The sequence below is a fragment of the Oncorhynchus clarkii genome, chromosome 1 (genome assembly GCF_045791955.1).
Source record: "Oncorhynchus clarkii lewisi isolate Uvic-CL-2024 chromosome 1, UVic_Ocla_1.0, whole genome shotgun sequence".
Classification (NCBI taxonomy): domain Eukaryota; kingdom Metazoa; phylum Chordata; class Actinopteri; order Salmoniformes; family Salmonidae; genus Oncorhynchus; species Oncorhynchus clarkii.
The window spans coordinates 57,286,993-57,303,890 of record NC_092147.1 but is presented as its reverse complement, the minus strand read 5'-3'; the positions used below and the strand labels follow the sequence as shown (position 1 = coordinate 57,303,890).

At 43.9% G+C, this 16,898-nt stretch overlaps 1 protein-coding gene across 8 annotated transcripts in view; it reads left to right on the top strand.

Annotated features, from left to right (window-relative positions):
• LOC139409125 (serum response factor-like) overlaps nucleotides 1–16,898 on the top strand; it is a 78,931-nt gene that overhangs the window by 19,325 nt on the left and 42,708 nt on the right. For all 8 annotated transcript variants that reach the window (XR_011634362.1, XR_011634363.1, XR_011634360.1 and 5 more), the window contains exon 2: nucleotides 2,417–2,683. Coding sequence is in view for 4 of the 8 variants with exons in the window: in XM_071153891.1 (XP_071009992.1) it covers nucleotides 2,417–2,683 (267 nt within the window). In the remaining 4 variants the exon portion in view is untranslated. The remainder of the gene's footprint in view (nucleotides 1–2,416; nucleotides 2,684–16,898) is intronic.

The following is a 16,898-nucleotide window of genomic DNA, read 5'->3' as shown; positions in this document are numbered from 1 at the left end:
GTGAAATCCTTTGGAAGTGTTACTGAGAGCTGCATGCTCGCTCCATTTCTAAGAATGCTTCTGCAGAACCCACTGAAGCAACTACAGGTCTCGTCTTCGCTGTTCTTCAGAGCATGAAAACATCTCCAGAGGCTTGCTGTCTTTGCTTTTATTTGTTAATTTGACACCGCAGCTCTGGAGGTGAAGCATGCACCGCTGGACTGGCAAGTGTGATGGACACAGTGTCGGAAGTTGCTCACACCCATCTCTGCCCCTCTACCTTTTCATGTGGGGTTGCATTTCACTACAGCCAAAAGATGATTAGATAAGTAGCTTCAGCATTGTCCAATTGCTACATTAACTGGAGTACATTATATCTACAAATGAGATGATTGAGGCCAATAATGGACAAATGAATACGTTGCCACACTTCCAAACCTTGTGACGTCTGAAAGTTCCTTGAAAGCTGGAAAACGGGAAGTTCCTTGAAGGAGAATTTAACTTAAAGAAGCTGTGACGCGTTTAGTTCTGTTTCGATTGAGATTGCTCTTGCAGTAACAGCACTATAGTTTAATAACAGTATATAGACCCTATGATTTCGCATAGGCTATTTGATGTAGGCCTAAGCAAGGATATGATTGTTGGTTGTGTTTGACAGCCATCCTCTAGTCCTCCTTACTCTGCATGTCTGCCAGAATGATGCCCGGCGGCTAGCAATGAAATCATTCATCAGCCAATGTTTAAATTGTATTCACTAAGGTAATGGTAGTGTCTACTCTCCCTCCCTGTCCGCCAGAAGCATCCTGGACATTACCGATGACTGACGTAAATCAAAAGGCTGTCTCAGTGAGTGCACAAGGTTCACTCCAAGTGCAACAATAAGTGTGTGTGTGTGAGAGAATAGCGCATGATGTGGGTTTAATTTCTGATGCAAGATCTTTGCATTATTTGTGGTTCACTACACTACTGACGGTGTGTTTTGTGAGTGTCTGGTGTAATGAATGACAAGGTGGGAGAGCTCACCCTCTCATGTTTCACCGCCACCTCTGCCTGTGAGAGGAGCCATTGATCTTGTCCTCCTTTTAAGACCTATATGGTTATTACCTCTACCAGTTCCCTTTCTCTCCCTTACAACCAAGACCCCCTGTCGCAAGGAACGAATTCAGTATCACTTTATCACCGACGCTATTCTTGGAGGCTTATCTCATGTTATTTTAGCTACATTTGTGCTATACGTCAGACTTCACCACAGAGGTATTTTTAGACTTGGAGTGTGTTTCTTGGCTTGTTGGCTGCAGTTTTAACCCGTTATCTGTAGGTAGCACCATCTGGGACTCAGTTTTTTCCTATTCCTATTTGAGTCTGTGCAATACACATAATAGTGTTAGTGAGAAAGTAATTTACCGTAAAACTTCTATTTAATAGCCTGAATGTTTTATTTGCTTAAATCACTGAACACAACAGGCGCTTATTAGAGACGGGCTTATTTTTTATTTTTATTTTTTATTTGCCGGGCAATGTGTGCCATTGCCCGGCAATTAAAAAGGACAGGCGGCTTGAGACTTTAAGTTTTACGGTACTCTTGATTTGAGTTGTTTTAAACAGTTTGTTTTATACTGAACCAAAATATATAAACGCAACAATTTCAAAGATTTTACTGAGTTACAGTTCATATAAGGAAATCAGTCAATTGAAATAAATGAATTAGGCCCTAAGCTATGGATTTCACATGACTGGGCAGGGGTGCAGCCATGGCTGGGCCTGGGAGGGCATAGGCCCACCCACTTAGCAGCCAGGCCCACCCATTGGGGAGCCAGGCCCAGCCGATCAGAATGAATTCTTCCCCACAAATGGGTAGTATTACAGATGGAAATACTCCTCAGCACCCCCACCCCAAACCCCCCTCAGACGATCCCGCAGGTGAAGAAGCCGGATGGCGTGGATGTACTGCCAAATTCTCTGAAACTGTTGGCAGCTTATTGTAGAGAAATTAACATTACATTTTCTGGCATAGCTCTGGTGGACACTCCTGCAGTCAGTATGCCAATTGCACACCCCCTCAAAACTTGAGACATCTGTGGCATTGTGTTGTGTGACAAAAATCAGCTTCTTGATATGCAAAACCTGTCAGGTGGATGGATTTTCTTGGCAATGGAGAAATTCTCACTAATAGGGCTGTAAACAAATTTGTGGACAAAATTTGAGAGAAATAAGCTTTATGTACGTCTGAAACTTTCCTGGGATATTTTTTATTTCAGCTCATGAAACATAGGACCAACACTGTACATGTTGCGTTTATATTTTTGTTCGGTGTAGTTAAGAATGTGGTGGAATGTCAGCTTACCCTGTTTATTTAGGCACATTCCTCCAAGATGCTCATGCTGATTCTAATGCTGATATGCATGTTGACATTCTTATCTCCCTCCCCCCATGGCAGGCCTATGAGCTTTCCACGTTGACAGGAACCCAGGTCCTGCTACTGGTGGCCAGCGAGACGGGCCATGTCTACACGTTTGCCACGCGGAAGCTCCAGCCCATGATCACCAGCGAGACGGGCAAGGCCCTCATCCAGACGTGCCTCAATTCTCCAGACTCACCCCCCCGCAACGACCCCTCCACTGACCAGCGTATGAGCGCCACAGGCTTCGAGGAGACGGACCTTACCTATCAGGTGTCTGAGTCAGAGAGCCTTGGAGAGACCAAGGTGAGTTCTGATGCTGCTCTTCACCGTAAGGACCAGGGTTGTATTCATTAGTCACCAAACTAGTTTTGTAAACCCGACCCTAGGCAACAGCAGTCACTACTGGGGTGTAACAGTTCACCAAACTACGGTTCGGTACATTTTGGTGTCACGTTTCAGTACAGGAGGAAAATGAAATGCCAACAGTTACTGTAGTTAATTTTTGTTTATTTAAGCTGCAAAGGGCTGCTTGAATTCAGAGGGTAGACAGTTTTTTTTGTGTGTGTCTTGTTCTGGTGGTAGGAATACTGGGGTGACGTCGCTGTAAATGTGTCAACATGTTTGAGGTGTTGGCAGCTGCACAGGCTATTCTCGTCGAGTAGTACTCTGTCTATCGCTGTTGTAATTTACTGGGAAACCAAAATGTTCCCAAACTGTAGATTTTAAACGATGATGGCGAGTCCTCCACTACTCGCCATCGTACAGAACTAAACTCAGCAAAAAACGAAACGTCCCTTTTTCAAGACCCTGTCTTTCAAAGATAATTCGTAAAAATCCAAATAACTTCACAGATCTTCATTGTAAAGGGTTTAAACACTGTTTCCCATGTTTGTTCAATAAACCGTAAACATTTAATGAACATGCACCTATGGAACAGTCGTTAAGACAAACCGCTTACAGACGGTAGACAATGAAGGTCACAGTTATGAGAACTTAGGACACTAAAGAGGCCTTTCTACTTACTCTGAAAAACACCAAAAGAAAGATGCCCAGGGTCCCTGCTCATCTGCGTGAACGTGCCTTAGGCATGCTGCAAGGAGGCATGAGGACTGCAGATGAGCCCAGGGCAATACATTGCAATGTCCGTACTGTGAGACGTCTAACACAGCGCTACAGGGAGACAGGACAGACAGCTGATCATCCTCGCAGTGGCAGACCACATGTAACAACACCCGCACATGATCGGTCCGTCCGAACATCACACCTGCGGGACAGGTACAGGATGGCAACAACAACTACCGAGTTAAACCAGGAACACACAATCCCTCCATCAGTGCTCAGACTGTCCGCAATAGGCTGAGAGAGGCTGGACTGGGGGCTTGTAGGCCTGTTGTAAGACTGGCCCTCACCAGACATCACTGGCAACAACGTTGCCTATGGGTACAAACCCACCGTTGCTGGACCAGACAGGACTGGCAAAAAGTGTTCTTCACTGACGAGTCGCGGTTTTGTCTAACCAGGGGTGATGGTTGGATTCGCGTTTATCGTCGAAGGAATGATCGTTACACCGAGGCCTGTACTCTGGAGCGGGATCAATTTGGAGGTGGAGGGTCCGTCATGGTCTGGGGCGGTGTGTCACAGCATCATCGGACTGAGCTTGTTGTGATTGCAGGCAATCTCAATGCTATGCGTTACAGGGAAGACATCCTCCTCCCTCATGTTGGTACCCTTCCTGCAGGCTCATCCTGACATGACCCTCCAGCATGACAATGTCACCAGCCATCCTGCTCGTTCTGTCCATGATTTCCTGCAAGACAACACTGAATGTCAGTGTTCTGCCATGGCCAGTGAAGAGCCCGTATCTCAATCCCATTGAGCACGTCTGGGACCTGTTGGATCAGAGGGTGAGGGTTAGGGCCATTCCCCCCCCAGAAATGTTCAGGAACTTGCAGGTGCCTTGGTGGAAGAGTGAGGTAACATCGCACAGCAAGAACTGACAAATCTGGTGCAGTCAATGAGGAGGAGATGCACTGCAGTACTTAATGCAGCTGGTGGCCACACCAGATACGACTGTTGCTTTTGATTTTGACCCCTACTTTGTTCAGGGACACATCATTCCATTTCTGCTAGTCACATGTCTGTGGAACTTGTTCAGTTTGTCTCAATTGTTGAGTCTTTTTATGTTCATGCAAATATTTACACGTTTAGTTCCTGGCTGTGGCTCACTAAAGGACAGTCTGAAAAGAGCCAATTTAAGATTTTAATTTTGATTACAATGTGCGCATAAGCTTTAGTAGTTTTAACGCACTAGCCTAAAATACTTTTTTTATTTTTTGTTTTTTAGCTCAGATTTTCTCGAAGCATACAATGCAGTGTACGCATAGCCTATAGGCCTAGTGTTTTTAGAAATGTTTACAAATGAATTTAAAATGAAAAGTTGAATTTCCTTGAGTGTTGTTAGATTTTCCTCAAACAGAACACATCACGGAGTACCGCTCTTGATATTTTCAACCGTGGTGGCTGCATCATGTTATGGGTATGCTTGCCAACGTAATAGAGCTAAGCACAGACATAATCCTAGAGGGAAATCTGGTATAGGAAAATAAAGGGAGGATACAGTGCCTTTCAAAATAATTCATCCCCCTTGGCGTTTTTTCCTATTTTGTTGCGTTACAGCCTGTAATTTAACTTGATTTTTATTTGGATTTCATGTAATAGACATACACAAAATAGTCCAAATTGGTGAAGTGAAATTTAAAAAATTACTTGTTTAAAAAAATAATCATAATGGAAAAGTGGTGCGTGCATATGTATTCACCCCCTTTTCTATGAAGCCCCTAAATAAGATCTGGTGCAACCAATTACCTTCAGAAGTCACATAATTAAATCACATGTATTTATATAGCCCTTCTTACACCAGCTGATATCTCAAAGTGCTGTACAGAAACTCAGCCTAAAACCCCAAACAGCAAGCAATGCAGGTGTAGAAACACGGTGGCTAGGAAAAACTCCCTAGAAAGGCCAAAACATAGGAAGAAACTTAGATGAACAATAGCCGCAGGCAGAACAGTGGAAACTGGAGCAGCAGCACGGCCAGGTGGACTGGGGACAGTAAGGAGTCATCATGCCAGGTAGTCCTGAGGCATGGTCCTAGGGCTCAGGTCCTCCGAGAGACAGAAAGAGAGAATTAGAGAGAGCATACTTAAATTCACACAGGACACCGGATAAGACAGGAGAAATACTCCAGATATAACAGACTGACCCTAGCCCCCTGACACATACACTATAGCAGCATAAATACTGGAGGGGTCAGGAGACACTGTGGCCCCATCCGATGATATCCCCGGACAGGGCCAAACAGGACGGATATAACCCCACCCACTTTGCCAAAGCACAGCCCCCACATCACTGGAGGGATATCTTCAACCACCAACTTACCATCCTGAGACAATGCCGAGTATAGCCCACAAAGATCTCCGCCACGGCACAACCCAAGGGGGGGCACCAACCCAGACAGGAAGACCACGTCAGTGACTCAACCCACTCAGCACCCCTCCTAGGGACGACATGGAAGAGCACCAGTAAGCCAGTGACTCAGCCCCTGTAATAGGGTTAGAGGCAGAGAATCCCAGTGGAGAGAGGGGAACCGACCAGGCAGAGACAACAAGGGCGTTTCGTTGCTCCAGAGCCTTTCCGTTCACCTTCACACTCCTGGGCCAGGCTACATTCAATCATATGATCTACTGAAGAGATGAGTCTTCAGTAAAGACTTAAAGGTTGAGACCGAGTCTGCGTCTCTCACATGGGTAGGCAGACCATTCCATAAAAATGGAGCTCTATAGGAGAAAGCCCTGCCTCCAGCTGTCTGCTTAGAAATTCTAGGGACAATTAGGAGGCCTTCGTCTTGTGACCGTAGCGTACATGTAGGTATGTACGGCAGGACCAAATCAGAGAGGAGCAAGCCCATGTAATGCTTTGTAGGTTAGCAGTAAAACCTTGAAATCAGCCCGTGCCTTAACAGGAAGCCAGTGTAGGGAGGCTAGCACTGGAGTCATATTATAATTTATTTTTTGTAGTCAGGATTCTAGCAGCCGTATTTAGCACTATCTGAAATGTATTTATTGCTTGATCCAGGTAGCCGGAAAGTAGAGCATTGCAGTAGTCTAACCTAGAAGTAACAAAAGCATGGATTAATTTTTCTGCATCATTTTTGGACAGAGTTTCAGATTTTTGCAATGTTACGTAGATGGAAAAAAGCTGTCCTTGAAACAGTTTTGATATGTTCGTCAAAAGAGAGATCAGGGTCCAGAGTAACGCCAAGTCCAACGCAATAACGACCTGCCTCTCTCTCGTTGCACTCCACAAGGAGACTGCCTGTTACGCGACTGCAGTAAACCAAGGTAAGTTGATAGCTAGCATTAAACTTATCTTAGAAAAAAACAATCAATCATAATCACTAGTTAACTACACATGGTTGATGATATTACTAGATATTATCTAGCGTGTCCTGCGTTGCATATAATCTGACTGATCATACAAGTATCTAAGTATCTGACTGAGCAGTGGTAGGCAGAAGCAGGCGCGTAAACATTTATTCAAACAGCACTTTCGGGCATTTTTCCAGCAGCTCTTCGTTGTGCGTCAATCATTGCGCTGTTTATGACTTCAAGCCTATCAACTTCCGAGATGAGGCTGGTATAACCGAAGTGAAATGGCTAGCTAGTTAGCGTGCGCTAATAGCATTTCAAACGTCACTCACTCTGAGCCTTCTAGTAGTTGTTCCCCTTGCTCTGCATGGGTAACGCTGCTTCGATGGTGGCTGTTGTCGTTGTGTTGCTGGTTCGAGCCCAGGGAGGAGCGAGGAGTGGGACGGAAGCTATACTGTTACACTGGCAATACTAAAGTGCCTATAAGAACATCCAATAGTCAAAGGTTAATGAAATACAAATGGTATAGAGGGAAATAGTCCTATAATTCCTATAATAACTACAACCTAAAACCTCTTACCTGGAAATATTGAAGACTCATGTTAAAAGGAACCACCAGCTTTCATATGTTCACATGTTCTGAGCAAGGAACTGAAACGTTAGCTTTCTTACATAGCACATATTGCACTTTTACTTTCTTCTCCAACACTTTGTTTTTGCATGATTTAAACCAAATTGAACATGTTTCATTATTTACTTGAGACTAAATTGATTTTATTGATGTATTATATTAAGTTAAAATAAGTGTATTCAGTATTGTTGTAATCATTATTACAAATAAATAAATAAAGAATCGGACGATTAATCGGTATCGGCTTTTTTGATCCTCCAATAATCGGTATCGGCATTGAAAAATCATAATCGGTCGACCTCTAATAGAGATATCCGTTTATTATGTTCAACGTACAGTAGGAGGGCCAAGCACAGGAGCCAGCGCTTTCAGTAGTTTAGTTGGATTAGGGTCCAGTATGCTGCTTGAAGGTTTAGACGCCATGATTATTTTCATCATTGTGTCAAGAGATATATATATATATATATATTAGTACTAAAACACTTGAGTGTCTCCCTTGATCCTAGATCCTGGCAGAGTTGTGCAGACTCAGGACAACTGAGCTTTGGAGGAATACGCATATTTAAAGAGGAGTCCGTAATTTGCTTTCTAATGATCATGATCTTTTCCTCAAAAAAGTTAAGGAATCTTTTACTGCTGAAGTGAAAGCCATCCTCTCTTGGGGAATGCTGCTTTTTAGTTAGCTTTGCGATAGTGTCCAAAAGAACAGATGACTGGTAAACTGGTCAGAATTGAAGGAATGATGGATGGCACTGCCTTTTGACTTCCACGTCTTCGGCGCCCGGGGAACAGTGTGTTAACTGCCTTGCTCAGGGGCAGAACAACATATTTTTACCTTGTTAGCTCGTGGATTCGATCCAGCAACCTTTCGGTTACTGGCCCAGCGCTCTAACCACTAGTTTAGTCTGCTTTCCAACAGACACTGGGAGACACATTCACCTTTCAGCAGGACAATAACCTAAAACACAAGGCCAAAGATACACTAGAGTTGCTTACCAAGATGAGATTTGAATGTTCCTAAGTGGCCTAGTTACAGTTTTGACTAAAGTCACCTTGTAAATCTATGGCAAGACTTGAAAGTGGCTGTCTAGCAATGATCAACAACCAACTTGACAGAGCTTGAAGAATTTAAATAATAATATGCAAATATTGTACAATCCTGGTGTGCAAAGCTCTTAGACTTTCCCAGAATGACTCATAACTGTAATCGCTGCCAAAGGTGATTGTAGCGTGTATTGACTCAGGGGTGTGAATACTTTTTGTAAATGAGATTTCTATTTCATTTTCCATTAATGTGCTTGTTTCTACAAACATGTTTTCACTTTGTCATTATGGGGTCGATGGGAATTGTTTAAAAAAAATATTTAATCCCTTTTTGAATTCCGGCAGTAATGTAGTTCCTCTATGCCAAACTGACGTTCTATTATGTACAGACGCCGGACATTGTGGGAAAATTTAAAATTGTGGGAGGCGACCCAGGTGTCTAGAGCGACCAAATGAAAACAGACCGAGGAACACCAATAAGAAATCCTCATTTTTGTTTTCCCTTGCAAAACAAAGCCAGAACAAACTGGCTTTGGAACAGAAACAGAATCGCATCTGCATGTTCTGCTCATCAGGTTACCTGTACTGTAGTGCTGGCCTGTTCCCAAGTGTTTACAAAATTTAAAAACAACCCCACATCTCTAGCTTAAACTGACAGATTTCGATGGGGCGCGTCAATATAAAGATGAAGCACCAGAGCGCAACTACTAGATGCTCCACCCAGAATATTCCAGCCAAGCACAGCAGAGGAGATCTAGACTTGTTCATCAGATACACATTAAGTTATGGAAACTCAGTTTACCGGTATGCGTAAACCTCTGAGTGTCTATTAAACTCGAGGCGACCTCTTTTGGCTTGTTGCTCGCGGTTTGGTTTGATTTGTCTACTAAATCATCTTTAATTGGCTCAAACAGCCTGGTTAATTATCTTGTGGCAGGAAGCAGAGGTGTAAAGACGGACCAAAAGTAGGTTATCTTCTCTCTACCTCGCTGAACCTCGGCACAGAAAAGTCTCCAAACGCCTGCCTATAAACCTGTAGATCAAGGCAGGTCTGGGTTGTGTTACGCAGAAGCATAACGCCTGTTGTTGTAATATTCCAGTGGGGATTTTTCCAATAGACACAGGTCATGTCCACTGTATCAATGAAATAATGTTTTTTCATGATACTATTCTAAAGTAGTAGGCTTTGTAAAGTGCAGTGGAGAGAGATTGCAATGTTCTAAAGCCATTTGGACAGCTTATTTATAGTTAGATGTGCTTCATTACACCATGGAACACCTTGCTGCTGTTGCTCATACAGTCACATGCTAGCAGCCAGGATTTCCACACTGTAGACTTTGATTTAAGTACACTTATTTGAAGAGGAACACATCCAATCCCTATGTGATCATTTCATGTTTTCACCAGCCAGTTATAGATACGTGCTGTCTACTTCGAGAATGGTGATTGACCTTTGGGTTGTTAAGTCACTCTAATGCCCACTTCATTCATTGATACAAGTGTTATTCTGCTTCCATGTCCATATATGGTATGGTTTCCCTGCCTGGTCTCTTGGCTGAGGCCCCTCACATTCCTTATAAGCTGCTGCTGTCTTGCAATTGTTTTTTCTCATTTAGTGATGTGGTGGGTTTCACATTTGAGTTGGGGGGTATAGATGGAATGAAAAGATTTGGCTGTTATCAATGATCTGTCCCCTTGGATGCCATTTTTCCTTGAGACTAAAGTTGGTTGGTGATGACTCTGAGAACTTGGTACTTGGAGAGCGAGAGACTTGAGTATGGTTTGTCATTGTGAAGTCCATGTAACTTTAATACATGTGAGGATCAACGCTCCTATAGTTAGACCCCGGTAGATGGTTACTGTAGCCATGATGAACTCTTCGTTTTCAAAATTGCTGCTTTATGCTTCCCTGAAGTCTCTGGATGCCATTTGTCTTGAACAGTATGTCATACATACTGTAGAAGCTAGTCTAAACAATTCACCTTTTGGTCTGGTTGGTGTTGGGAGAGGGGGGAGATGAGGGGAGGGTCATGTGCAAGGCTCGGTGAAGCAGAAGAGTTGGGTCAGCAGCAGCCATGTGACAAGATGCAGTCGAGCATCATGTGACATTTGGAAACCTGTAGCCTGATGTGTGTACTACTGTACATCAGGATTCTTTCTGACCCCTCACTTTCAATAGGTCTTCTCTGCATCTCTGTCACATCTGGATCCTTTAGCTTTTTTTGTATTTCTCTGTTCCCATCTGTTAGTGGGATGAAGTAAGTAACCCAAGACACTGAGAAAACAAGACGCTGATCTAAGGCAAGTGTTGTGTTTTTCTCCATAACAGTTACTTCAGAAAGTATTCATACCCCTTAACTTATTCAACATTTTGTTACAGCCTGAATTCAAAATGGATTAAAGATAATTTTTCTCTCCCATCTACACATAATACACCATAATGACAGTGAAACTTTTATTTTTTATGTTTGCACATTTATTGAAAATGAAATAAAGAAATATCTAATTGACAATACTTTGTAGAAGCACCTTTGGCAGCGATTACAGCTTTGAGTCATCTTGGGTATGTCTAGCAGTTTTGCACATCTGGATTTGGGGATTTTCTCCCATTCTACCTTGCAGATTTTCTCAAGCTATGTTAAGTTAGATGGGGAGTGGCGGTGAACAGCAATCTTCAAGTCTTTTCACAGATTTAATGGGATTTAAGTTTGGGCTTTGATTGGGCCACCTTAAAGGACTTTCACGTTCTTATTGTGAAACCATTCCAGTGTTGCTTTCGCTCTATGCTTTGGGTCATTGTTCTGTTGGAATGTAAATCTTCACCCCAGTCTAAGGTTGTTTGCACTCTGAACCAGGATCGCACTCAGAACCAGGATCTCATTAACGATTTGCCTGTATTTGGCTCCTTTCATTGTTCCCTCTATCCTTACCAATCACCCTGTCCCTGGGAGACTAGTCAGGATTGAGGGAAAGATGAACGGAGCAAAGTACAGAGAGATCCTTGATGAAAACCTGCTCCATAGCGTTCATGACCTCAGACCGGGTCGAAGGTTCACCTTCCAACCGGACAACGACACTCGGCACACAGCCAAGACAACGCAGGAGTGGCTTCGGGACAAGTTTCTGAATGTCCTTGAAAGGCCCAGCCATAGCCCAGACTTGAACACGATCGAACATCTCTGGAGAGACCTGAAAATAGCTGTGCAGCGACACTCCCCATCCAACCTGGCAGAGCTTGAAAGGATCTGCAGGGAAGAATGGGAGAAACTTCCCAAATACAGGTGAGCCAAGCTTGTAGCGTTATACCCAAGGAGAGTTGAGGCTGTAATCGCTGCCAAAGGTGCTTCAAGAAACTATTGATTAAAGGGAATATTTAGGTAAATGTCATATTTTTATTATTTATTTATTTTCTCATAAATATGCTAAAATTTCTAAAAAAAACTGTTTTTGCTTTGTCATTATGGGGTATTGTGTGTAGATTGATGAGTGAAAAAACCCCCCCCCGATTTAATCCATTCCAGAATAAGGCTGTAACAAATTGTGGAAAATTTCAAGGGGTCTGAGTACTTTCTGAATGCACTGTAGATGGGTGAGAGAAAAATCAGTTTTAATCCATTTTGTATTCAGGCCGTAACACAACAAAATGTGGAATAAGTCAAGAGGTATGAATTCTTTCTGAATCCACTATAAGTTTAAGATTTGGGGAGGGTAAGCTGACCCTAGATCTGTGTGTAAGGGTAGCATCCTAGTTTCACCATGCTCCCTCTTTCTCTGCCTGGTTGCTAGTACTGTTGTAACTGTTATTATGGTGGTTTTATTTCTTTCCATCTCGTTAATGCAGATCACGTTTCCTTACCACCACTGTTGCATTCTTCTCACTAGAAGGCCAGAGAATGCCAATTAGGATTTAACATGTTTGTTTTTATAGATAGATCAATTAGTTCAGCTATACATATTTCTCAAACTTCCCCAGAAATAATTCCCCTCTCAAAGATGACGGAAGTTTATTTAGTGGTGGAAAAAGTACCCAATTTTGAGTAAACGTAAAGAAACCTTAAAAGAAAACGACTCAAGTAAAAGTCACCCAGTAATAAACTACTTGAGTAAAAGTCTAAAAGTAATTGGTTTAAAGTGTACTTAAGTATCAAAAGTAGAAGTATAAATAATTTTAAACGTCTTTTATTAAGCAAACCAGACAACACGATGTTCTTGTTTTTTTGTTAATTTACGGACAGCCAGGGTCACTCAGACATAACTTACAAATGAATAATTTGTGTTTTAGTGAGTCTGCCAGATCAGAGGCAGTAGTGATGACCAGGGATGCTCTCTTGATAAGTGCGTGAATTAGACAATTTTCCTGTCCTGCTAAGCATTCAAAATGTAACGAGTACTTTTGGGTATCAGGGAAAATATAAGGAGTAAAAAACGACATTAATTTCTTTAAAAATGTAGTGGAATAAAAGTAAAAGTTGTCAAAAATATAAATAGTGAAGTACAGACCCCAAAAAATAACTTAAGTAGTACTTAAGTAAAAATACTTTCAAGTACTTTACACCACTGAGTTTATTGTGTTTAACTTATTTTGTACATAAGAGACAGTAGCAGCATCAATATGACCGAAAATAACTTCTGGACATCAGAACATCAATTACTCACCACGAACTGGTAAAGAGTCTGAGTCTGACGTGAAGGATATACTGCTTTCCCGGGAACAGGCCCAAATCTCTGTAATTTGCGTGAAGAGAGGTCGGTCTGCCTTCTGGGAATTTGTAGGCGACAACAGCCTCTCCCTCAACGTGATCAAGACAAAGGAGATGATTGTGGACTACAGGAAAAGGAGGACTGAGTGAGTAAAGCCCCACTGCCATCTGTTCTATTGGCCAACGTGCAATCATTAGAAAATAAAATCGATGACCTACTAGCAAGATTAAACTACCAACGGGACATTAAACTGTACTATCTTCTGTTTCACCGAGTCGTGGCTGAACGTGACATGAACAACACACAGCTGGCGTGTTTTACATTGTATCGGCAGGATAGAACAGCAGCCTCTGGTAAGACGAGGGTTGTCAGTCTATGTATATTTTGTAAACAACAGCTGGTGCACGGTATCTAAGGAAGTCTCAAGGTTTTGCTCACCTGAGGTAGAGTATCTCATGATAAGCTGTAGACCACACCATCTACCTAGAGTTTTCATCTGTATTTTTCGTAGCTGTCTCCATACCACCACAGACTGATGCTGGCACTAAAGCCGCACTCAATGAGCTTTATACTGCCATAAGCAAACAAGAAAACGCTCACCCAGAGGCGGCGCTCCTAGTGGCCGGGGACTTTAATGCATGGAAACTTAAATTTGTTTGACCAAATTTCCAGCAGCATGTTAAATGTGAGGGGAAAAAAACTCTAGACCACCTGTACTCCACACACTGAGACCAGTCCTCTTCTGGCTGTGCCGGGTGGAGATTATAACAGAACATGGCCAAGATGTTCAAATGTTCATAAATGACCAGCATGGTCAAATAATAATAATCACAGGCAGAACAGTTGAAACTGGAGCAGCAGCATGGCCAGGTGGACTGGGGACAGCAAGGAGTCATCATGCCAGGTAGTCCTGAGGCATGGTCCTAGGGCTCAGGTCTTCCGAGAGAAAGAAAGAGAATTAGAGAGCATACTTAAATTCACACAGGACACCGGATAGGACAGGAGAAGTACTCAAGATATAACAAACTGACCCTAGCCCCCTGACATAAACTACTGCAGCATAAATACTGGAGGCTGAGACAGGAGGGGTCAGGAGACACTGTGGCCCCATCCGATGATGTCCCCCGGACAAGGCCAAACAGGAAGGATATAACCCCACCCACTTTGCCAAAGCACAGCCCCCACACCATGAGCGGGATATTTTCAACCACCAACTTACCATCCTGAGACATGGCCGAGTATAGCCCACAAAGATCTCCGCCACGGCACAACCCAAGGAGGGGCGCCAACCCAGACAGGAAGATCACATCAGTGACTCAACCCACTCAAGTGACACACCCCTCCCAGGGACGGCATGAAAGAGCACCAGTAAGCCAGTGACTCGGCCCCTGTAATAGGGTTAGAGGCAGAGAATCCCAGTGGAGAGAGGGGAACCGGCCAGGCAGAGACAGCAAGGGCGGTTCGTTGCTCCAGAGCCTTTCCGTTCACCTTCACACTCAATCATATGACTCACTGAAGAGATGAGTCTTCAGTAAAGACTTACAGGTTGAGACCGAGTTTGCGTCTCTCACATGGGTAGGCAGACCATTCCATAAAAATTCAAATCAAATCAAATCAAATTTTATTTGTCACATACACATGGTTAGCAGATGTTAATGCGAGTGTAGCGAAATGCTTGTGCTTCTAGTTCCGACAATGCAGTAATAACAAGTAATCTAACTAACAATTCCAAAACTACTGTCTTGTACACAGTGTAAGGGGATAAAGAATATGTACATAAGGATATATGAATGAGTGATGGTACAGAGCAGCATAGGCAAGATACAGTAGATGGTATCGGGTACAGTATGTACAAATGAGATGAGTATGTAAACAAAGTGGCATAGTATAGTATAAAGTGGCTAGTGATACATGTATTACATAAGGATACCGTCGATGATATAGAGTACAGTATATACGTATGCATATGAGATGAATAATGTAGGGTAAGTAACATTTATATAAGGTAGCATTGTTTAAAGTGGCTAGTGATATATTTACATCATTTCCCATCAATTCCCATTATTAAAGTGGCTGGAGTTGAGTCAGTGTCAGTGTGTTGGCAGCAGCCACTCAGTGTTAGTGGTGGCTGTTTAACAGTCTGATGGCCTTGAGATAGAAGCTGTTTTTCAGTCTCTCGGTCCCAGCTTTGATGCACCTGTACTGACCTCGCCTTCTGGATGATAGCGGGGTGAACAGGCAGTGGCTCGGGTGGTTGATGTCCTTGATGATCTTTATGGCCTTCCTGTGACATCGGGTGGTGTAGGTGTCCTGGAGGGCAGGTAGTTTGCCCCCGGTGATGCGTTGTGCAGACCTCACTACCCTCTGGAGAGCCTTACGGTTGAGGGCGGTGCAGTTGCCATACCAGGCGGTGATACAGCCCGCCAGGATGCTCTCGATTGTGCATCTGTAGAAGTTTGTGAGTGCTTTTGGTGACAAGCCGAATTTCTTCAGCCTCCTGAGGTTGAAGAGGCGCTGCTGCGCCTTCTTCACGATGCTGTCTGTGTGAGTGGACCAATTCAGTTTGTCTGTGATGTGTATGCCGAGGAACTTAAAACTTGCTACCCTCTCCACTACTGTTCCATCGATGTGGATAGGGGGGTGTTCCCTCTGCTGTTTCCTGAAGTCCACAATCATCTCCTTAGTTTTGTTGACGTTGAGTGTGAGGTTGTTTTCCTGACACCACACTCCGAGGGCCCTCACCTCCTCCCTGTAGGCCGTCTCATCGTTGTTGGTAATCAAGCCTACCACTGTTGTGTCGTCCGCAAACTTGATGATTGAGTTGGAGGCGTGCGTGGCCACGCAGTCGTGGGTGAACAGGGAGTACAGGAGAGGGCTTAGAACGCAACCTTGTGGGGCCCCAGTGTTGAGGATCAGCGGGGAGGAGATGTTGTTGCCTACCCTCACCACCTGGGAGCGGCCCGTCAGGAAGTCCAGTACCCAGTTGCACAGGGCGGGGTCGAGACCCAGGGTCTCGAGCTTGATGACGAGCTTGGAGGGTACTATGGTGTTGAATGCCGAGCTGTAGTCGATGAACAGCATTCTCACATAGGTATTCCTCTTGTCCAGATGGGTTAGGGCAGTGTGCAGTGTGGTTGAGATTGCATCGTCTGTGGACCTATTTGGGCGGTAAGCAAATTGGAGTGGGTCTAGGGTGTCAGGTAGGGTGGAGGTGATATGGTCCTTGACTAGTCTCTCAAAGCACTTCATGATGACGGATGTGAGTGCTACGGGGCGGTAGTCATTTAGCTCAGTTACCTTAGCTTTCTTGGGAACAGGAACAATGGTGGCCCTCTTGAAGCATGTGGGAACAGCAGACTGGTATAGGGATTGATTGAATATGTCCGTAAACACACCAGCCAGCTGGTCTGCGCATGCTCTGAGGGCGCGGCTGGGGATGCCATCTGGGCCTGCAGCCTTGCGAGGGTTAACACGTTTAAATGTCTTACTCACCTCGGCTGCAGTGAAGGAGAGACCGCATGTTTTCGTTGCAGGCCGTGTCAGTGGCACTGTATTGTCCTCAAAGCGGGCAAAAAAGTTATTTAGTCTGCCTGGGAGCAAGACATCCTGGTCCGTGACTGGGCTGGGTTTCTTCCTGTAGTCCGTGATTGACTGTAGACCCTGCCACATGCCTCTTGTGTCTGAGCCGTTGAATTGAGATTCTACTTTGTCTCTG